Below are 23727 nucleotides of genomic sequence, written 5' to 3'. Positions count from 1 at the left end.
CAGCTGGTCTAAGATGGCATTGTGGTCTGGTTGTGTAAAGCTTTAAAAGTCGTCATTGTAACTAAATATTAACATGTGGCCTGGGTGATAAAGTGAAAACCCTCTGCAGTGGCACCACAATCACTCACTTGGGACAATGTTTTGTTCTCACTTCTCTGCAGATGAAGCTTCGCAGTGATTTACAGAGTCTTCACAAAATCCTTTCTGACACTTTATTATGAAGGACAAGATATATATATAAAGTAACAAGATCTATAAAGTATAAATAACTAAATGCAGAGATAACTTAAATGAATAGAAAAAATAAAAGCGTGTGATGGAAAAGGCTTTTTATATTTCTATATTTATTAAAACAAAAAGGTTGAGTACTTCATTCTGTTAAGAGTAATTGCCTGTGGTGTAACTTTAGAAGGTGTACACTGGTTAACCACACAGTGGCGCTACAGCAATGGTCTCTGCTCTGTTGCTCTGACAAGATCTAAACTCTTATGAGACTAGGATGTCAATATTTAACTAATCATGGCAAACCAATACAAATACATACAATTATACGGTTTGCATAAGCTGTCATCATTTGGCTCTTGAATTTGTTATTGCTAATATTACACGTCATTTTTAATTGAATAGATCCATATTTCCTGCACGAACATGCAATTTGAATTGTAAATATTTACCTGTATTAACACTTAAGCTGTCTATTGCCATGAATCACATCTGTCAGTATTTTACCTTGTAATATATTTTTTAATTAATCTCTTACTTCTCAAGGAACGATATTGGTTGACATCAATGGGGTTGTTCATTATTTCATAACACAAATATTTTGTTAATCAAAACAAACTGTTGAAAAACGCCCTCTCAATATCACGTTATGTTTTTTGTTTTTCATTTGGTTTTGGTCTGTATCTCATTTCTCACATTTCTGAGGAAATTGAGTGATTTACAACATGATGAACTCAAATTTGTCCAAATTGTTTCACAGAAGTAACATCTACACTCTCAAGAGTCTCAAATAAATGTCAGTTTTTCTTTTGATATTTTATTTTACATGAACAAAATGTGTACCATACTGTTTACAATAAAATGTATTTCTTTATTACAATGGATACAAATCTCAAAAATGTATGCGCCCGAAGAACAAAATGTGCAAGTGATAAGTATCTGATTTACGCCGGGTCACACGTGACTGAGCGTCGAAGACTATAAAGCGCAACACATCTGGAAAAACTGAAAACACCACGTCTGTTGTCACCGTTATCTCTACACTCAACTGAATAAACCAGCACAATCATGAGGATGCACAACATCACGGCACGGTGAAAAAGCATAAATACATTCATACATCTAAATGCAGACACGGCATTGGTCACGACAACAAAAGATTCATTTTCAGTGCATTTTGCAGCAGCAGTTTCTTTTTTCTTGAAAGCAAGTGGCTATTAAAAGAACATTCACAGACGATCATCACAGGTAGCTTAGAAATCAGTGAGGTGCAATCCAATGTTCATGCAATACAACTATATGATGAGCTGGACTTTTAAACCTGAATAACTCAATTCTCAGACACAGTTTGGAAAAGTCCTGAATTTAGGACTAAAGGACAGAGGTTATAATTTAGAAAGATACGGGCCCATCTTACACAGAGGCCCCTTATAATTAACTGCATGTATTCATATTGGTTTTTCATTGTGGCAGGCTGTGTTGCAGGTGGAACTGTGGGCAGTAGGAGGTCAATGCTGTCTGTCAGGGTACATCTTGATTATTTATTCTGTTTCAGCAAAAAACAACCCGCACCATGTTTCAGAGGTGATTAGCGAAAGGACCATTTCCAAGATCACTTTCACAGGAACAATGTAAATGTAACACAGCTGGAACCCAGACTTGGTGAGATCAAGTTCTGCGTTTTTTATAAAAAATACTTTTTACACACACACAAGTGGAGTTTGGGATGGCAGTGTTGCTCCATCAGTTCAGCCCTTTGGGTCAAGACTGTTCGACGGCCACTGACATTCATGTTCCAGAGAAGACGATGCTTAGTACTGACTCTTGGTGACCTCCTGACTTTTCAATCTAATGCGTGAGGTTGATATTCTTGGTTTTGAGTGAAATGTTTTGACATCTAATGTGCAGAGATCTGGTACATTGATATGGTGATTTATATATTGTGCTAACCTCATAACGATTCATTGAGCACCATCATCAGTTTAAGTGGACTTACATGCATCCATTCCATTGATTCATGACGTACCTCCAGTGAGCAACACTCCTCTATACTTTGTTTACTCCTAAACATTGTCAACATCGTACCTGTTAGATACATAGACTAAAAATGGACGACATCAAAGCTCCCTCAAAGTGAAGCCAAATCTGGATTGCCACCTGGTGGCTGGCTGTAATATAGATTTTTAAAAACTGCCTCTTCGATGTTAGCACATGGGACATAGACCAAACTAAAAGTAAAAGTACAAAATTATTTGGTTATTTTAGGTTGTTTTCGTTGTAAGTGTTTAATTTTGCAGTTGGTTTGGTTTTAATTGGTTATTTGATGAAGTAAAAATGGGTGAAATAGCTGAGACAGTAGCGGCGGTACCTTGCTACTCGACTCTGGATCCAAAATGTGAAAGATGGCATCGCTCATATCAAGGACAGTTTGGCTTCATTTCTGGATAAAAGAGGAAGTGGAGACGTGTCGTCCATCGTACAGTCTATGGCTCAACATCAGCATAACTTTAAAAGGACCTCTAGCGTTGCTGCAGACTTTTAGCCCAGCTCAGACATACTAATGGATGCTAATGGCTGGATTTGTACCCCTTCTTGTTGTACACAAAAACATCAGTGGCTTTGCAAAATACTGACAACTTTACTTTAATAAAATACGTGTCTCTCTTTTGGATGACACTCACATTATAACTCTGGTCGGCGAAAATGGAATAACATGTCGTGATGACTGGTACTGAAATAAGCTGCAGGTCATCTTCATGTCGAGTGTCGTTGGCTTCAAAGATGCTGTCGATGTGACGAGTCCATCATCCTGGAGTCACGTGGCTGTGTCCCAAAGAAAAGGCGGATTGATAGAGAAAAAAAGAAAACAGTATGCATGCATATTTTTTACCCATAGAGTTTTACCCGAGTGCATATAGTCTGATTTTACAGTATATGATTCACAGGCATGATATGGTTTGACGTGTTCCATAGTGATAAGTTACAGTGCTACAGTTACAACTGTTCGAGGAATATCTAAGACCTTGTGCAATATTTTCTCCAATGTTAGTTCATGTAGAAACTGTAACGGCCGTGAACTTCCTTGTGAAAATGTCATTTCCCAAATCGGCCCCGATGTATTTCGGATTTGAAATCCCCCAGCCGAGGATTTCGGTCACAGAGGTAAACTGGAGTACGCGGACTGTGAGACTGTCAAATCTGGGGGGTTGTGCTGTATGTGATTGTCAAGGGGTAACGACAGAGCGCAGTGTGTTGTCTTCACGGCTCCTTTGCTGAAGCAGCAGCTCAGCAGTGAGGAAAGGTGGCGAAACACAGACTTGCGGCAGATGATGAAGACCCATGGATCCACGATGGGGTTGAGGGCGTAGAAGCGGAAGGCCGTGAGGTTCTCCGTGTCGCCGGAAAATGGGTGAATGGCGTTGATGAAGCCTGCGATCTAAAGAAAGAGAAGGTCGAGATTAGTCTTTACAAACATAAACAGAAGAAAATACTAGGGAGTTGCGCCCAACGTTGTAATTTGTAAGCATGGAGCCTTCAATTTTCAACCCTGCTCACTTTTAATACTGTATTTCAGGTTTATTTTCTCACTTATTTTCTTTGCCAAAATTTTTTTTCACTGCCAAATAAGAGGAGTGGAAGTGATGAAAATCAAGCTGCAGCTGGAGGTTGACCCTTTAATTTGTCTCTTAAACTGCATACAGGTTGCTGTTTGAGTCTGTATTTTGGCTACTGGATAATATTGTTCTTAAAATAAGCTTGGATAGAACATCCATCATAATCACACAAATAATGGATGCAGCAAAGCACAGAGCTCGTTTTAGTAAAGATGCGAATAGAACATTATCTCTCATCTGTATCAAGGAAACTACAAATTATGGTAATGCCGGTTAGTGCATTAACAATGCAGCAGATGGTGTTTGTTTGGTTTTGTTATACAGTGCCATCACTGTCATTACAAATAGTCAATGTACAATACAACATGAAGAATTTTAGATACATATTTAACTTCACATTTTCATCACTGATATGTGTAGCATTTGGACTAAATAAGCAAATCGACGATATTTCTTTGGCCTCAAATAAATTGACTCAAAATAAAGACATTTACTTTGATAATTTTGACGGATCAAACAGTAGAATCAACTTCAACCAAGATTACACATTGAGTCTGCAGGATTTAAAACAGGACAACACGATGGAGTTGTCAGCACCTTATTATCTTAAAACAAGACAAGAACACTTGACTGTTTGCCAAGTGTCAGTGTCATCTTGTAATAAGATTAACCAAATGTCAACACCCATCTCTATATATCAGTGACACACCTTTAGTTTCCAGATCAACAAAATGTCCAGAGTATAGAGATGCAGTCGACACCACCCGATAAAACCACAACCTCTTTTCTGTGTTGACCTTTAAGGTATGACAGACTGCAGACAGCGGCAGTTGGCTGCAAAATTCATCCTGGGCAGAGAAAGAAGCAGCAGCTGGCCCAGAAAGCATCGTTGTCGCCTCGCTCATCTTCTCTATCAACAATTCTCCATTTCCTTCATGAAATATCCAACAAACAGTGGCCTAATTAATGGCTCATGCTGATTGAGTGCTTTTGTGCATCGGTGTAAATGTTTCCCTGTTGCTAAGCCCAGGGATGAAAACTAATAGGCTGGAGAGATAGTGAGAGGGGGGCCAAGTCCAGAGCCAGGCCAAACCAGACTACAAGAGGTACCAGATGCAAGGCTATGTCCTCTCCATGCTTGTTAACCAGCTAAACTCATACAGATGTGGCCACTCAGATATCAATCGAACAACTCAGTCACGAGAAAGATGAAGAGTTGGATGGTGCTGACTGTATGAGAAGCCAAAACCCCAAAACCTAACAACAAATATCCTGTGACGCGTCCAAGATGTTGAGCTCATACTAATCTTCAAAACCTCGGAACAAGGTTGTCATGTAAGGCGTGGCAGAAACGGTTACAGTGCAAAGTGGAACAAAACAACAACGTTTTTAGGAAGTTCTCATGTTACTTGTGGTTGTGAAGTTTCTTGAATTGCACAATGGATGTTGCTGGAATCACTGTTGGATTTTCACCGACTTCACATAAGGTAATTCTTAAAGAGTCAAGGTTAAAGCATTTGTGGATTACTATACTGCTCACACACACACACACACACACACACACACACACACACACACACACACACACACACACACAGAGAGAATATATTTACAGGTATCGGAGGCAGTGTTATTTCCCTTTTACAGGATGACATGCTTCCATTTTAAAAGACTTGATTGTGACAGCAATTGCAAAAATCGTTTCACAATTTGGCCTCAAGCGAACTCTTTCAAATTTCCCTCATATGACACTGTACTGGTCTGCATAATGTCTGGCATTACACTCAACCAACTAATGCTCAAGTTATTGCACCTTCTATTCATTAATCCAGAATTAAGCTTGTAGGCTTGGTTCCTGGAAACTAGATTAGAAACGTTGAACATTTTAGTTGGTAAAGACTACATCTGCTGTTCCGACTTTAGGTGGCATCCACGTGAACTAACTTGCCCATGTAAACACAAAGTCACTTTAACATCACTGGCTGTAACATAACTTTACAGTTCTATACAGTTTCATACATGGGGAAAAACATCTTAGAGCTGTAGAGCTTGACTGATAATATTGGCCACCCAAATTTTTTTTAGAGTTTTTTTAGTAAAATATCAACCCAAACGTTACAAGTCTTTTTTTTTTTCATATGTACGTAAATCAGCTGATATTTCGGACATTGTCTCTTGTTCAAATGTTATTCAGCCATGCATAAATCTTCACACTGGTATTTCTTGGTTAAGTTGGAGATTATCGAGCTGGTGCAACGTGCTACATGATATCAGAACAATGAAGAGGCAGTGGATCCAATAAATGTTTTAAAAGCTTTGAAAAACGACAGTTGATTCATTAATGACAAGAATCACAGTCAAAACACCTCTAGCTGTCCTCACGTATGATAAAAAAAACAGGCTCATGCTGACAAGTTGTTAAGTGAATCAATACCTAAGATAAACATGAAATTTAGGCCTTACTGGCATAAAACACACTAACAAACACAATATAACAAATGTCTCTGATGCTCAACAGGCAGTTATTTTACACTTTATTCATCATGCAGCTGCTCCGGAGACATTTCAAACAGAAGTGCATTCCCATACACTCTGTCATCATCCTCATCCCTGTTGTCTCACTCCACATTACCGCCCTCACTCCGGCTTCTGTTCCTGTATGCCACCCTGCCTCTTATGGTCCTCTCTTCCAGCCCTGCAGCACAGGGACACAAATCACCAGCTGTCCTCTCCAAGCACCGCGGGCCACAGAGCTAAAACTGATGAGATGTCAGGCTCTGCTTAAACAGGAGCATGTTAATATATCATTCTGTGGGTAAAGAGCAGGCCAGAGGCAGTGTAGGTCGGGCAAGGATCGCAGGGATAAATAATTTATTATTTATTTATAAAAGCTTTGCAGGAATATAGTGTGGGCATGCTTTTGGAAATAAATGAAGCAAAAGCATGTGTGCCCACACATGCATTGTATGCTTCAGGTCTATATAATCAAACTGGGTGCTTCAACATCCTGCTGACTGAGAGTCTTCACGTACCTGGACCCATTGGCCCGGTGTAAACGCCTACTTCCTGGCAGTGACACAGCAGATGCTATTTGGGGGCTAATGAAAGCTGCGTCTTTCAGGAAGCAAACCATAATGGATGTCTATACGAGCTGTGCCCCATTATTTTCCATCTCGCGGTCCTGGAGGACTCTTCCCAACACTTTCTTCCTGATCCTGTTTCACTGAAGGATCATTACAGGGGGATGAGAGGAGCCAGTGCAGAGATGACTGGCCTTTCAGAGACGACTGGGGGCATTTTCAGAAATATCCTTAATTGCTGGCTTTCCGACACGGAAAGGAGAAGATCGATAACAGTCTCATGTGTGTTTGCTAAACCTGCAACAACTGATTCTTCTTACAAATTGGAGGCAGCGGAAATGAGCTGTAAACATTATATTAACATGAGTTGATTATAGCTGCTTGACTGCACATCCAACAGACGTGGATAATATCAGCTTTCCTCAAACTTGTGAGGACAAAGATATTGTAGCAGCTGATTCATAGCAGAAAAACCACATATATCGCAAAGTTAAAATAGAACCGCCTCCGTAATCGAATCCACTGCAAAAGTTCTTGCGTAACTCTGCTCAAAACAGCAAAGACAGCATAACATCCTTGACGGAGGTAACAAAAGGCCACGAGGAAATACAATTTAAAGGCAGTTGGTGACTCTTTCTGGTCAGATGTTATATTGTTAATATAAAATATTGATTAAAGCCACTTTAAACTTGACAACTAGAATAGCACTTAGTAGAGGGCATACCTCTGCCATATTTCGCAATGTTAAAGAAAATGGAAAAAAATCCCTGATGTGGAGCCACAACAAAATTAAATGCATTCTTCCCTTACACTGCATCCTTCCATCAAGTTTCACGGTAATTTGTCCTGTAGTTTTTGCGCAATCCTGCAAACTAACAAGCGCATATAAACGAATACATCAAATATCAATGTGAAAACAATGTGGTGAATTAAAGATGATTTTCAGGAACATACAGAAAGTTATCATCTCCCTCGACACTTTGCTCCTCAATGAGCTCGCAGTAGGTGAGCGTTATACAAAATAGTGAGTCACTTGCACATTTCTTTTTCTTGGATTTACCTTCTGGAAACAACATTAGCTGACACTAATCATGGCTGGAAACCGTCTCCTTCCAGAAAACTGAAGCATTCCTTTCAAATGAGAAGCAGTTTGACATGAACACTAGACCCGAGCAGCACAGATTACTGATGGTGTGAGGATCCAGCTCAAGTCTCTGCTCTGAGCCTAACGAGTTTTATCAGTAAGGCGATGCACATTAACAACATGTCGACGGATGGTTTTTCCCCTTATTCCTCTAAATACTCAACTTACTGCTTGTTCAATTTAACACCTCAGCAAACTGCTTCCACTGCAGCTCGGAACAATGTGTACAATCTATGGCTCCTGCTTCTTTAGTAACTCAGAGAGAGGATGTGGTTTCGAGATAGTTCAACAGAAAAAAAAAAAAAAACACATTACACATGAGACCTAGCTGCAGCTTTAGATTGTCTGTCTGGGAACTGGGGGATGGGACAAATCTTTCTTCAGCTCAATAACTTCAAATCAGAAATCACATTGTTCAGTCCCCCCCAAACACAAACATCACCCTCACCAATATAAAGCACAGATCACAAATGTTCCAGTCCCGTTTCCTTTAGTAAAGAACCAACTCAAAAATTGTAACTATACTCCTACACAGTCTGACCTGGAAATACGTATTCATGCATTCATACACTCAAGACTCATCTCTGACTCCCTTCCCTCATTCGCCTCCAGCAAGTTCACAACGCGGCAGCTCGGCTTTCTACTGGTTTTACTAGACGATGTCACATCACCCAATGGCTCCACTGGCGTCCTGATCAGTTTAGGATTGACTTTTTATTGATTGTTCTGTAATTGCTTTTAAGTGTTGACATCATTTTTTTTTTTATTGTTCCTATTCTTTTTCTTTGTATTTACTGCTTTTACGTGATGCTGTTTTCTTCTTGCTTTTAATTCTTATTGCTTCTATTAGTGTAAATGCATTTTTGAGTACCCTTTGTCTGGTTTGTCAGTCAAAGCTCTTTGTAAACCCTGTTTTTAAAAGTGCTAAATAAACAAAGTTCTTTTTATATATTTCTTTGATTACGTCTTGCCTGTTGCTCCTGCTGGACACTTTGATTGGGAGCTGTCCAATAAGTGCAATATACGTGATTTGTAGTCACAGCTTTCATTTCTCACAATCGACTGCAGGTTGAATTTTCTTCAATATAAACCCCCTCCTCATTTTGTCAGGCCCTGAATCAAATAAACATGTGTATCCCCGGGCTGTAACCACACTGACCTCTGCCAAAGATTTACTTCCCGACCTACCTGACAATATGTGGGTGGTGAGTTCCGCAATACACCTACAGATTCCAAGTTTCCACACTGAAGGGGGTATTTCCCTGCTATACAATATGCAGTTATGAGGTTAGTGAAGGGTTAGTTTATGCAGATTAGTAGAAGGTACAGAGAGGAAGTATTGGTGAGCGTGCTGTGTAGGCGAGAGTATTATCTTGCATCTGGTGCAACATTTTGATCTTCGTTTTGTAGAGAACACATCTCAAGGTTTCTGACCATCAGCACAAAGCTTCCAATTTAGGATGCGACACAGACAGACAGACGTAAATGTTAAAGTATTCTGTCTCAGGAGAAAGGAAAACACTGAATGATAATGAGCAGCGTGAGGCAGTGAAGTCAGACTGTGTTAGTCCGCAGACAAGTTCCATTAGGGGAATTACTTTGCGTGCTCCATTAGCGAGTCTCCACTTTGACAAGTGGGTCAGGCTGTGGTGAGTTACCTTCTGCAATTATCAGACCTTTTATCAGCTTTTTCCACAGTGGACTTCAACGGTTGTCACTCAGACACTCAACCAGTCAACAATGTGGAAAGTAAAGTGACAATAAGATAACGAAAACACACACACGCTGCTTTCAGAGAGGGGTTTGGGTTAAGTCCGGACATCCTGAAAGTATCCAGACAGCCTACAGTTTATGTGAGAGTTAAAAAATCAGTTGCTCAGGACATTCTCTGGAGTTGTTTCCTAAGGGAACATCAAGTAAAATTTCCAGAAAATGTTGGAGTGATCTCATGTGAGAATACAGCAGGAAAATGCCTGGAGAATTACAGCAAGCGAGTGGGTGTGTTGATGACATTTCTAGCACAAGACGTGTTGAGTGGAAGAATACAAAACTCTCAGGATGAAAAAGATGAGTCATACAGCATCTTCTCCTGCATGCTGTACCTAGACGCCCCCCCCCTCGCTTGAATGTGCCCAACATTTTCCTGTTGTTGTGATCACATCTGACCCGGACAGGACAATGACCTCCAGACTCCGGAAATTATTTTCGTCCTGACATTTTCTGGAGTTCATGTCCGAAAACGGCTAGAGACACAAAGGTGTGAACATCCTCATTAGGACTTTGCATTGACTTCCATCCATTATGCTGTCCACAACCCTAACCCGAACCCTAACCCTGACCAAAACCTTAACCATGACCAATTCAAGTCCAACCCTAACCTTAATCCAACCACTATTCACATCTAACCACTAACATTAACCAGGACCCCAGAAATTATGTTTTGCCTCATTACGGCATATCAGAATTTGGTCCCCATGAGGTATTCTGGTCCTGACAAGGGAAGTGTCTATGTACACACACACACTTGTTTGTACTTTGATCTTAGTGAGGACACTCATTGGCATAATACATTCAATAGGTCCTTACCCTAACCTTAACCATCCAAACTGAATTCCTAACCCAAACCTAAACCTAATTATAACCCCAACTCTAAAACCAAGTCTTAACCCTCAAACAGCCCATTGAAAAATTGAAGACCGGTCAAAATGTCCTCACTTTACAAAAATGTCCTGATTCTATAGGTCCTCATAAACATATAAGTATAGGAACACACACACACACACACACACAAACAGACACACACACAAAACTGCTGACAAAAGAAAAAACATTCAAACAAGAAACACCAAAGAGGAAGTGGAAGCAACTGAAAAACACGCTTTTAAACACAGTCATGACAGAGGGAAGCGAAACAAGTGCAGAGAAAACACAGTAAACGACAGAAGATGAAGAAAAAATGAATACGAAATATATAAAATAACAATGGAAATGAACAGAATCATAAGACAAAATCAGGCTGAGTTAAAAACAAGATTAAAAAGGTGGTTATTGAAATTAGATGTGTGTCAATGCATTATACGTATAGTTTGACAGTGGTATTAACCTCAGAGCTGTTGCAACACACACACTCAACATGTTCCTCTTTGACAGAGATAAACATGGTTTAGTATCAGATGCTGCTGCTGGTGAACTAAATAATTCCCAGCCGTCTGCACACGACATAATCTCAAATAGCGATAATTCAGCTACAACTGAGCATTCTGAATTGCAGCTTTTATTTCCTTTGGCAATAAGCAGCATCCACTTCTGTTGCTTTTTAAACCTGGGTCCTATTTTTGTAGGTTTATCCATCATTCCAATCTGCTTTGGCAATAACTTAATCACCCAGTTGTGGGGATGTGATAACATTGTCAGCAGGAAAAACAATACAAGGGGTCAGATAACCAGATTCATAAATTCCTATATAATCTCTATATTTCTCTGAACCTAAATTTAAACTCACCAGAATACCAACACTGTACCTTTAATGCCCATTCAAGTTGTTTACTGCATAGAAAAATGCAGGGGTGGCTCCAGGGACAGGGCAGGGGGGGCACTGGGCCCAGCTGCAATCTGATTGGCCCCTAAAACACCCCTGTCATGTCAGTTGTCTAAAAAAAACTTCACAATATGAACACTAAATATGACAATTTTCTAAGCTTTTTTTTAAACTACACAATGTGCTTAAACAAGGAACAATTTTCCCTATATTTAATGATGTGTGGCTCTGCTCAGAGCTATAGAGCGAACAGTGAACAAGGAATGACTTAAATGTGCAGGAATTGTGCAGAGATGTTGGACGTATAATCTGTGTAAATTGGGGCCCCTTTACGGTCCCTGATTTAAAAAAATCCAAGATCTGCCACAGAGAAAACAGAAGAAAAAAAAGCGCAGCTCTGGAAATAATTTGTATATCAAATGTGGCGGAACTGGTGATTAAGCAAGGATACAAGCACATCCAAACTTTAATAATGCTGGAAAGCAGCATACGAGAAATGTCCGCACATCAGCTGATGCTAACACAAACTTTTTATTTTACCTCCCAGAAAGGATAAAGTTTGGTCTGAGGAAGGACCTGTTTGGGAAATGTTTCCTACCTGAGAGGTAAAAGTTTGCAGGAGTATCGACTGGTGTGTTCGACCATATTAGACCTGTGCGAAATTCTGAATCCTTGACTCTTTTCATGGACCTGATTTCTCAACGATAAACTGTTGTTATAGATAAAAATGACCCAAATTAGTTATTTTCCTATAATACTTAACACTAACCCTAGCCCTATAACCCTAACCCATTTGCCTATATAACCCTGTATTTTCAAATGCCAAAGCTTGGAGGTGTGCTTTAGGAACTTAAAGCTAAAATCTGCAGTTTTATGAGTGAAAACACACGGCCATTTCATCAAGTAGTAAAGTTAGACGTTAAGGCTGACAATTTGACTGTGGTTCTGCTCTTTACCGCTGTTGCCAGGAATGCCCTACGTTTACAACTGCTCCAATAAAGTCTGCTTAAATTACACCTGAAGAAATTACAAGGTGCTCGTCACCTCAGGCTACGTCAGAGTGTAATTTCATCACTTTAGCAAATGATAAACAGATTACATTTACTTCTCACTGGCATACAAGGCATCGATGTGCAGACAATGTGGATTTAAGCTTTTATATCATAATGACTTCATTCAGCTTTGGAATTTTTATGTCTGAACATAAATCATATTTGGCCCTGACTACTTAGCAGGTCAACTACAGCCGTTTGCCAGCACTTAAAACATAAGCTTTTTAATGCCTGAGTTTTAACTGGTATTGGATATACATTTTTTAAAATATTATCTTTATATATTCTATCTTAGTTCCCATGTTCTTTATAAAGCACTTAGTGACCATGTTCATATAGAAATAAAGGTTTATTAATTTATTATTACTGATAAAACCACATTGAAAAGGATTGAATGAAGTAAGTACCTGTGGTAGGTCGGTTTGCTGTAGTGTAAATGTCCTGTTTCTATTTAGATTAGATGGAGGATTGAGATAATATTATTTGACATTTAAGCGAAGCTGAGACAACACATACTGGAGCAGGATATAACAATCAGCGTTGCATTAAACACAGAAATGAATCACGAGTCCAGACAAGCACTGCCCGCCTACAGTTTTAGGACTTTCCCAGAATGACTGTGACATCATCAACACAGCAGGCAGTTGGCACATTGTTTTTTTTTCCGCTTAATGTACAAAACAAAGCATTATATACGACTGACACTTTGAATAGACTAAATCCTTAGGAATCTGTGAATCTCAGCTTTCTAAAAAAGTTTATAATTTTAGTTTTTAGTGTGTTTTATTTCTTTATCCTACCCAACATTTAGCCCGTCAGAAATAACATCACAAGATATGCCTATGTTATAAAGATGAATTCTGATATTATACATACTGCTGTATACCTTTAATATAAGTAGAGTATGTGTACAATTTAAAATAAACATTAAAAAAAAGTAAAGACATTCTACACGTTTATTCTGATGGAAGTTTCATAAACAGGGCAACTTAAAGGAGCAGTTCGATGTTTTCATTTTCTCCCCCCCCCCCCATAACCAATTCAACATATCTAAAAAAATGTAAGACAAAGATTTTTTTGTGCATCATTAAACAAAGCAAATCATTATCACGATGTAAAACCAAAAGATCTGTGTTTGCTCCACATGTGGCAGCACGACAATGTGACTGATGTTATATTTAGAACAATGCGGGAGTCTCTGGGAGCAGATTAGAGGAGTGCACTTATTCCCATCAAATATTTTCAGGCTCTGTGCACCAGTAAACACAAGCAAGGGTTCACTGGATCCCAACCGTCCTACACCACAGAATCTTCTCTCGCTGCCTGGTTGCAATTATTTTGTTGAATTTCATTTAGTCCCTGTTGTCTGCGAACTCGAGTTGAGCTGCTCTCTGAATGCACAAGTTGTCTCATTCACAGCAGGAACAAAAAACATGTTGGAAACAAAACCAAGACCATTTAATGACGCCCCTTTCCCAAGAACGAAAGACAGAGAGGAAATAATTAAACCCAAAAGCTGAATGTTTTCTGATGTTTTTAAAACACACGGGATCAATCAGTGATTCCTGATTGAAATGGAAAGCTTGGTGATTCAGGCAGTGCTGTCACATGTAATCAGCTGGAACAGTTTTTGACAAATTTGTTTTCTACGCTTGATAGAACAGTGAACACCCAACCAGGCCCAGGCACGGCACAACTGGCACTTGCATTATGTTTTTCAGGCAAATACTATGATTCATAACATTTCTGATTCCAGCTGCAGTCGACTTCACTGAAAACCCCGAAAACATGCACACTTCCTCTCCCCTGGGATTCTGTTCCACCGTGAAAGATTTAATTTTGTGTATGGAATCATGTGGGCGGATTATTATTACACTGTTGTTTTCTTCCCGTGATGAACCAAAACACACATTCAGCATATGTTGATTCACATAGGGTTCGGCTTCTTGGTGGCTGTGAGAGTTTTGTCATTCTTTTATTGAAGCTGGTTATCAGCCGTTTTCCTCTCTCACAGGTCCCTCAGCACAACAACAAACCAGAACCACATTCTGCTTCACTCAGGGTTTGTTTGAAGTGAGGGTGTTGTATTTCGTCCCTGCCAACTTTTATTAGGTCATAAATCTTCCGAGACTGGTGGCGAAGTGGAGAATAAAACAAGAATCCTATTGCTATATCTATATTTTCCCAGAAGATGCACTTATCAATCTAACACCTGGGGACCTGTTGTCTACTCAGCCAATTGACAAGATTGCTTTTGTTGTCGGTGTCTTAAATTTAACCTTAGACCTCAACAGATTTCTTATCAAACTCTTTCTATCCTCACTTTTAACCAACGGTGAATGTCACTGGTTAAAATGACAAACATAATGACAAACATAACCAGTAGCAGATTAAATCCTCTGTCTTCATCTCTTTATTGCAGTGATGGCTTTTTGTCATTCATACGTTCATGAATCTAACTCTCACAGGGAATCCACCGATACCTTTTTGCAATTTCACCATTAAACATTCATAGAGAGTGAACTGTTTTGTAAAACTGGAAACATGCAGAAGCAACGAATTACAGCTAAACTAAACTATGAAGCATCCATAAAGGAACATATTAGAAATCCAGTACCATATGAGAAGAGTTTCTTCAACAAGCAAAAAAAGTAACTTTTAATGTGTACTTTCTTTTAGCTTTTCTTTTACTTTGAGTTTCATGTTTTACTTCTTTTTTTTTTGTGACTTAAAAATGTTGAAGATTATAAATAATAACTGGTTTTGACAAACAGATTTGATATTGTTTTGAATTTAAATGTAAAAATTTAATGTTAGCATCAATAATAAAGCCGGTGTCAGTGGCCCTAGCAGGACCTGTTGTTTTTTGAACCTGTCATAAAAATCCATCTTAAATACCATGGTAACAAACAAACATAAATATATCAGTTTACATATCATGTGACTTTGCGAGGGGTCCCAACCCTTAGGTTGAGAAACTCTACACTTGGGTGTGGAGCTCATATCACGCACTGGTTTGTGAACAATAAAAGGTGTGGATGTATCTGAAAACAACTGGCAAAAAACCAAGAAAATAAATCTGGACTGGCTCAGGAAAAGGAAAAGGCAGCGGTATGCAGTCATGGCACAAACACTTGATGATGCTAAGGGACAAAACTGAAGTCATGTCCCTAACGTCTGCTGGTGGCTGCTATCACCTGCTAACATCTACTGGTAGTCGGTAACTTAAATTGTGCAGAAGACCTTCAAACGTACAAGGGACATTCACCCTCTTGTCCTATATTCTGAAATGATGTACATACAGTAAAAAAAAACTGCATTAGGAAGATTTGCTGAAATTTGAAATGTCTTGGCAAACAAATAATTCAACCAACCTCTCAGGTAAATACCATTAGCAATTGCCAATCCCGCCGACATTAGGCGAGAGGCAGATTGCAGGGTGCCAGCAGATCACCGGTCCAACGTACAGAGACAAAACACATTCACACCAACAGTCGATTTAGAGTCTCTAATTAACCTGGAACGGGAAGGATGGGACGTGAGCCAAGAAAGAACAATTGGTGTGGATATGGACAAAGGTGGCTGCAGAATGATTTTTTGGAGTATTTATTGAAAATAATCATCACAGCCCCCCAGTGATACTTCAGTGGATCAGGCGCTCTTATTATTACATTAAAAAGAACACCAGAAAACAAAAGTGACATCATTGATCATATTGATTGTTCAAAAAATCATCCTAAAAAGCCTTTTAAAAAGTCTGTGTCAATCATATAATTTAGAAAGTGAACTTAAAATAGAAGCATTTGAAGGAAGGCTGCCTCTCTACATTAACTCCTACTGCGTCACAGCTGCTGACAGCCAAGCCGGGGTTCACTTTCATCACGAGTTAATGAACGTGAGTGTGGAGGCAGATATCGATCGGAGAGGACACATGGCTCTGGGCTAATGATTCCTCATCTCCTGGAAGAAAGAATTGGACCAAAACTAATACCATTTGCCAAGATCAATAAGATTTTATTATTTCACCCATGACACTGATCTGTTAGACGTGGGCTGTGAGATAGATCCTACAGGGAATAGTGGGACGGTCGGCTGCCATAGTAACTTTCATTATCTCCTGCTCTGACGTCACATGGATGTTTGTCAGGAACTAAAACCTTTGAGGACATCGGCAAAAACTGACACGATGCTGTGTTCGGCTTCACGTGTCAACAATAAAAAAAAAATCACACACACACACCTTAGACATTTCAGTGTTAATTCACCATAACTGTGTCCTAACTAGACAAATAGTTGGGTTTTTTTCCGTTTGTATTTCAATAATAATCCAGGGTTTTCAAAATCTAAGACTGAGACTTCCCTCAGACAAAGAAAAGAAAAGTCATTGGTTTACGTAATATGACTGGAAAACTTGTATTTTCTATCGTACATCAACCTAAACCTGCTTTAAATTGTGAAGCTGACTTCTGAAATCTGTCAAGTGAATGTTTCCTGTTGCAAAATTCACATCTGTTGGCCACACCGCTGGGCTTCAGTTCCAAAATGTGATTGCACATCAAAGAAATACTTGGGGCTATTTCAGAGCGGTAACAGGCAGTTCTAAGTTAATCAGACAACATGCAATACTTCCAATGCTGACTATCTAAAATTTTTCATAACCACAATGGACCCATCATGAGAACTTTCAAGAAATGTTACACTAAAACCAATATATATACCAGCATCTATTTTATCAATATCTGCACAATTAAGTGCCTGGAATTTTTAAGGGTTGACTAGATTGTAATGTTTTCAATCTGGAGAGCGAGGGAAAATATGTGGTAAGCTGACTTCCAGGGAAAGGACATTCAAGGGACAAAGATTAAGACACACAAAGACACAAACAGGATGTGGCTGACTGTGGTTCAGGTTTTGTATTGATTTCAAATCCACAATTATTGTGAAATAAGTTTACAGTAAAGCTGTGACGTGGTATGGCCACTCAAGGTTTAACAAAACATCTGACAACAAGACGATGTGGGAGGAAGAGAGTTTTTAAACCCTAGAGATTGATTTTTTAAAGCAGAGGAAATCAATATTTTTACATTAACAATAGATGGCTTCAGCCCAAAAGGAACATTTAAGTATCTAAAACTCAACACTCAACTTTACCCTTGTTTTACTCTCATAGCCTTGTTTTCAGTAGGAAAAGATCTGAAAACCGTCTGTGGCTGAATCGCCCACGAAACCAAATGTCAGACAGGTGAGCGGAGAAACAAATCAGTGAATGTCATGGAGCATTAGCTGCTAAGGAGCCGGATTTTTCCATCAGAAGTTGGTGGAGATCAAAAACAGAGAAAAAATATTTCACTAGAAAGAAACACAGCTTCAAACGAATGTTGCTCCACGTCAGATGGAGGTTTGAAAACTCCCTTTGGAGGACCTGCCCGGAAAAGACCGGTGTGCTTAGAAACAAGATGGTGATCATAGTGAAGCATTAGCGGCCGGATATTACCATCAGGAGTTGGAAGAGACCAATAACACAGATAATAGGATATTTCCTTTAAATTCATCCTGGGGCCAGAAAAACTACTTAAAACAAACATTAATGTTGCTCCACATCAGATGGATACATAAAAAAGGAAATGCTTGCTAACAAGTTTGATGATATGTTAGTATTTACAGTTTGGTTTTGCTGCCCACAAATAGCCATAACAATCCATTGATCCACATCTACGTCAAACTCTCCTCTGATGGTGTTAAAATGAGTTTCACATGAGCCAGCTGACGATGGAGTTTGATCTGTTTGAGCCGCAGGAATCATGCTAACTCATTTTTCTGGGTCATTGACTTTTCACTTGTATAACTAAAAACACATCACGGGGCAATGACCTCCGGTGTTGCACATCTGTCTTTACTCACTTTTCACCATTCTGTGCCTCAGTGATTAAAAATCTGCAGCTGCTGCTCATCCATTATTATGATGCACACACACACACACACACACACACACACACACACACACACACACACACACAGTGACACAAATAAAATGCCAAATATCTGCACCTCATTACTTTGAGTATCTTCTGTCATTTCCTGCCCACTTTCTCTTTGAACCGAGTCAGATGTGCAAAAGTACAACAAACCCGGGATGGAAAAGCAGGATATTAAAGGGCAGGATTAACAAGCCTGCAGCTTTGTGACTCCTGTAATAAGAGTAATTGTGTGCATGTACACAAATGTGTGTTGTGTATATGTTGGAAGCAGGATTAAGTGTCCATCCATCGAAGACAGGGAATCCCTCATTGTTCGGCCCACAAAGCCGGCTGCTGATTGCAGAGCATCATCTTTCATGATAGTAACCGGGGCGAAGCTAACAATGACATCTATCTCCCAGCAGCACCTGGGGCACGAATACAGTTCCGAAGACAAAGCTGCCACTTATCTTGCCTCTGTCACACGATGTGGATCTTCACATCTGTAACTGTACCACTCCCATGACGTGAGGGTGCAGTCACACGATGTGGATCTTCACATCTGTAACTGTACCACTCCCATGACGTGAGGGTGCATCTGACGCTTCTCATGCAAAGGTCATGGACATGCACGGCTGTCAGACAGGATCCAACCATCATTTCCATATTTCATTGCACAGGCACACTCGTCTGACAGGGATTACGTAGATTACAGCACAGAGTTATCTTGCCAACATCTGGATTTGGGGAATTCACCCTTTTGGTTCACACTGATTTGAATCTGGATCCAGTTGAATTTGGGAAGTGTGAATGAAAAAACTATTATTCTGTTATTCTGCTTATTAGTGTTTAAGCCTGTGCTTTGACGGGGGATTTAAAAAGCTCCGGGCTGTTCTGGCACTATTCTCATTTTGCTGTATTTGAATGCTTAAGGTTAAAGTCCTGCAGGGAAATAAAGCGTCTCATTTGTTTTAATAATTTAGTTGTTTAAAGGCAGGAGCTCATGTAGGATTTGTCCTCCTATTAGCTGCTTCCTTCAGACATGAACAGGTGAAAAATCGATGTCTTTATCTTAGAAACAGATACACCAGCTCTTACACCATGTGTTTTTGTTTCTGTGTGGTTTCCTCATTCCCAGTCTGTCAGACAGCCTGGATTGAAGAGGTGCTGCACTGACTTCTCTGATGCGTGATGCCCCCTCCCTGTAAATGTGTCACAGATACTTGCTCTTTCTTGTTGTCCAGATTGCTCATGCAGTTACTGGAAGTACTGTGATATTTCCACTTCTCTTCGTCCAAATCACAGTCAGTTTTTTTTGCTTTGCATATTGATTTTAATTTGGTCACTGCAGTGGAAAGAAATCATGACAGAGAGAATGACGATGTCCAGACTTGATGTCAAAGACATTCATGCAGCTCTCCATTTCACTACCATCTTGTGCACGCAACGATGTCCACAGATTCTCACATGCACCCTGGTAACACGATACAAGGTCATCCCAAAAGTTTCAGGTCATCCCAAGGCAAAAAAGAAGAAGAGCTTGCAAGCAAATGGAGACGTTCCAATACCTTTTGTCCCTTCCTGATACCGATACCTGCACCGATCCCATACCAGTGCCTTTGAAAAATAACAACTTTTATGATGTGTCACTTCTTCTTCGCTACTCTAAAAACAGTACTTGTTTTGGAGCGGGGAAGAAGAAGTGATTTCAGGACAAAGAATATTGCATATATTTACAATATTTTATCTGGGTGAAACTATTATACTTTTAAGACGTGGTATTGGTTTGCATACTCGTGTCCCAGCATGTTGGGCAGTAGAGGAGGCATTTCTGATTCCTGTATCTCAACATCTCTGCAAGCAAACATGGACGTGAACAACAAAAGTTGCTCATATTTTTAATGAGGAAGAAAATACAAAGTCCATCAGGCTACAGGGAGAAATGTTGAGAGATGTTTTGATGTTTTGGTGGGAAACACTAAATATAGACAACACCAAAATAAATTCACTTGGATGCCATCATTTTCTTTCATCCAATTCCAAATCCCTGACCGTTCATCTAACCCTGTGTACTTGAATTTGTCTTGGGTACATTGTATCTGAACACAAAGTGTAAATCTCATTGCAGCTACAACTCTGATGTACATGTCATACTTTCAATGATGCAGTATAATTTGGTTTATTGATCTCTGTTGTTCTGCTGTCATGTAACCTCACAGAGAAGAGTCATTATTAGACTGCTGACCAAGCCTCAAGCCGTGGTAGTTATTCTAATAGAAAATGTTAATTATCAAGTTAAAGGATCAGTGCTGCTGCAGATTAAAGTCCCTATACCGTCACTTAAAATCAAATCTGCCGTGGATTTATTGAGATCTTCCACTAACACCTTTTTTCTCCTGATCTACAACTATAAATAAATACAATAATGGAGACTTTTATCACTAAAACCGCTCACAATTGTGTGAATAGCTAATGATGATTACAGCACTTTATTGATCCAGACAACGTCAAAGCTCCAGGCGGCGTCTGTGGTTCTCATTGGAAGAGCGGGGGAGAAGGGATATTGGTGATCGTCACAAACAAGCTATTAGTCCATTATTGTCTCCCACAGGACAACAGATTTGACCATTTATAAACTGAGCACGACAAGACAAAGAGAACAGAATAAAGGTCTAATGGAGGAGGCCTGATTTCTCTGTTGCTGGGGAAACCTCCTGGGACCTGTGACATACTGACCCTACAAACTCACATGAGAATGTGAGCAACACATATATAGCAAGTCTAATGATCATCAGCTTTGATCCTAACCGAACTATTAAATATCGATTTTTCATGTTAAGACAGAGTCGGGGTGACGTCTTGAAATTGCTTTTGAGCCAACAGTCCAAAAGAACCCAAAGATAATAAGCAGCAGAATAGTTGCTGACTATATTTTAGTCGACTTCAGCTCGGTTTAGACAACAGGAGTTTTGGGCTGTTTTAACCCAGAGAATCCGAGGATCAATCCGGTCTGGAACCTTGGTCGCTCCCGATGTTCGTCCCAGATTTTCTGGTAGCGTGAGGGATTACAGAGCTATTCGTACACCAGCAGATCTGCCCACAGAATCCCCTGGGCTGCCTCGATAGATATCCCACATGCTTGATATCTGTAAAATTCAAAACTGGGATGATTATGTCAGTGCTTTACGAATGAAAGCACGACAGCGAGACCGGAGCAGCTGAGGGTGCTCCCAAGCAACGGTGAATATTCTGAGGCTAACGTGAGCTAGCGTGCTACTGTTGACAGATATTATAAAATCTCACCTGAAGGATATAGATAGCCCGTATTGACCATGTCTCTCCGACCATTTTCTCATCGAGACTCGTTTAACCTTCAGCTTTTGTTTATTAACAATCGCCATTTTTATACATCTGCTCCGACAGGAGGTCACATGAGCGACGTGAGGCGGTGGGTCGCTGCCTCTGGAGCAATAATCTTAATAATATCTTGTAGTGTTTGATGCTCCATTGTTTTCTCATCTTGCATTGTGGACGTGTTTAAGATCATAGAGAAGAATATCTGTGATGATTCTCCTTATGTCCATGATACAACCTGATCTGAGCCCGGCTTTACTGTTTCAGCTTTACCTGTGTTGTTCCTGATTAATATTATGTATGTCAATTTTATTGTAAAGTCTGTGGCATACCCTAACCTAACGTAGCTCCGCCTCAAATTGATTACACTGCACGAGGAGGCTTTAACCTCCAACCTTCAGCTGGACGGGTGTATATGTTTAATAAGCAGTAAGTGTATATTCCATAAGGCACTAAGTAATCAATAGTTCGTCCTAGAACCAACCGAGTACGACCTCAAACAATCAAACCACCATTTTTTCCCAGAACAGCTCCACTGATATCATTCATCACACCAACTTCTACTGCCTAATGGCTCCTTATCTGTCTCAGCGGTCAACTGTTTTTGCACAGTTTTGTGCAGTAGGTGTAAATCAATGGGAGGTGACAGACGATATATTATCTGAGGCCAAGGCTGTGGTGTGACAGCCTGGGAAGCAGGTGTGATTCAGGTAACAATCAACCGGACAAACATTCACAGCCAATGGATTTGTCTGAAATATGACATCCGCCCTACTCCCTACTCACACACCACCTTGGGGGGAAAAAAAACCTACACCGAATCTTTAAACACTTTTGTGACTGCACCGCCACGACACCATTCGCGCACTAAAGAAACCTCCTCCTCCTGCTCATCTGTTTTCACCAAAAACCCACTTAGCAAATATCTGATCTTTCAACTTGAACACAAACTGATGAACACTATTTCTGCCTGTGAGGCAAAGAACACAGAGAGCAATGAATGTTTTCTGATTCTATAATTTCCTTTATCTTCTCTGCCAAACTTACAGTAAAAAGGGAGGGCACAGCCACCAGCGTGCAGTCCCGGCTGATGAGGGCAAAACGCCTTCTTCAGCGCTCGAGAGCATCGATCTCTGAGGTAGATTCAGTTACATGAAAAGTGCTTTGAGTAAACTAACCGGAAACACAGGCAGGAGCGTTGGCATTATGACTGTATCAACGCAATATGTGCTTTACGTTTTTTCCCAATGTAAAACACAGAATCTGCCTTTTGTTCCCCAGCGACATCTGTTGAGCTTCAGGGAAATTAAGAGCGATGTTAATCATGAGGCCACATCTGTCTGGAACCATGTGAGGCCTGCAGACATGCGCTCACACACACACACACCCATCGTCTACAGTGCTCTCGCTTACAACCACAAGCATGTACATGCACATGAGCAAACAACCGTGCACAGACAAACACACCCACACACACACACATATACTGAGATGATTCATGAATCATTAACTACGCAATACCAGGGCCTTGAATTATTCAAAATGATCAGATCAGGCTTGTAACTCTAGATTATTTGGTAGAGATAATTAAATGATGAATATTGATGAATTTGAGTTGTAAACGGGATTAAATCAATTTGCAGGGCAAAGGTTCATCTTATTTTCTGAGGCTAAGGGGAAGTTCCAAAACGAAAACTTGCCAAGTCATTGTTATTTACAAATAATGTGACCACGGAGGTAACTGTGGTGAACTGTGGTGAACTGCA

At 40.0% G+C, this 23727-nt stretch overlaps 1 protein-coding gene across 1 annotated transcript in view; it reads right to left on the bottom strand.

Annotated features, from left to right (window-relative positions):
• Positions 1-1072: 1072 nt before the first annotated feature.
• The window catches only part of ptgir (prostaglandin I2 receptor), a 25592-nt gene continuing 2937 nt past the window's right edge, over positions 1073-23727 (bottom strand). Inside the window, exon 3 of the mRNA XM_035155384.2 lies at positions 1073-3658. Within this exon, the coding sequence (XP_035011275.1) occupies positions 3377-3658 (282 nt within the window). The 3' untranslated portion in view covers positions 1073-3376. The remainder of the gene's footprint in view (positions 3659-23727) is intronic.

Source organism: Hippoglossus stenolepis, chromosome 4, assembly GCF_022539355.2.
Source record: "Hippoglossus stenolepis isolate QCI-W04-F060 chromosome 4, HSTE1.2, whole genome shotgun sequence".
NCBI classification, from domain to species: Eukaryota; Metazoa; Chordata; class Actinopteri; order Pleuronectiformes; family Pleuronectidae; genus Hippoglossus; species Hippoglossus stenolepis.
This window is presented reverse-complemented; position numbering and strand designations above follow the sequence as displayed.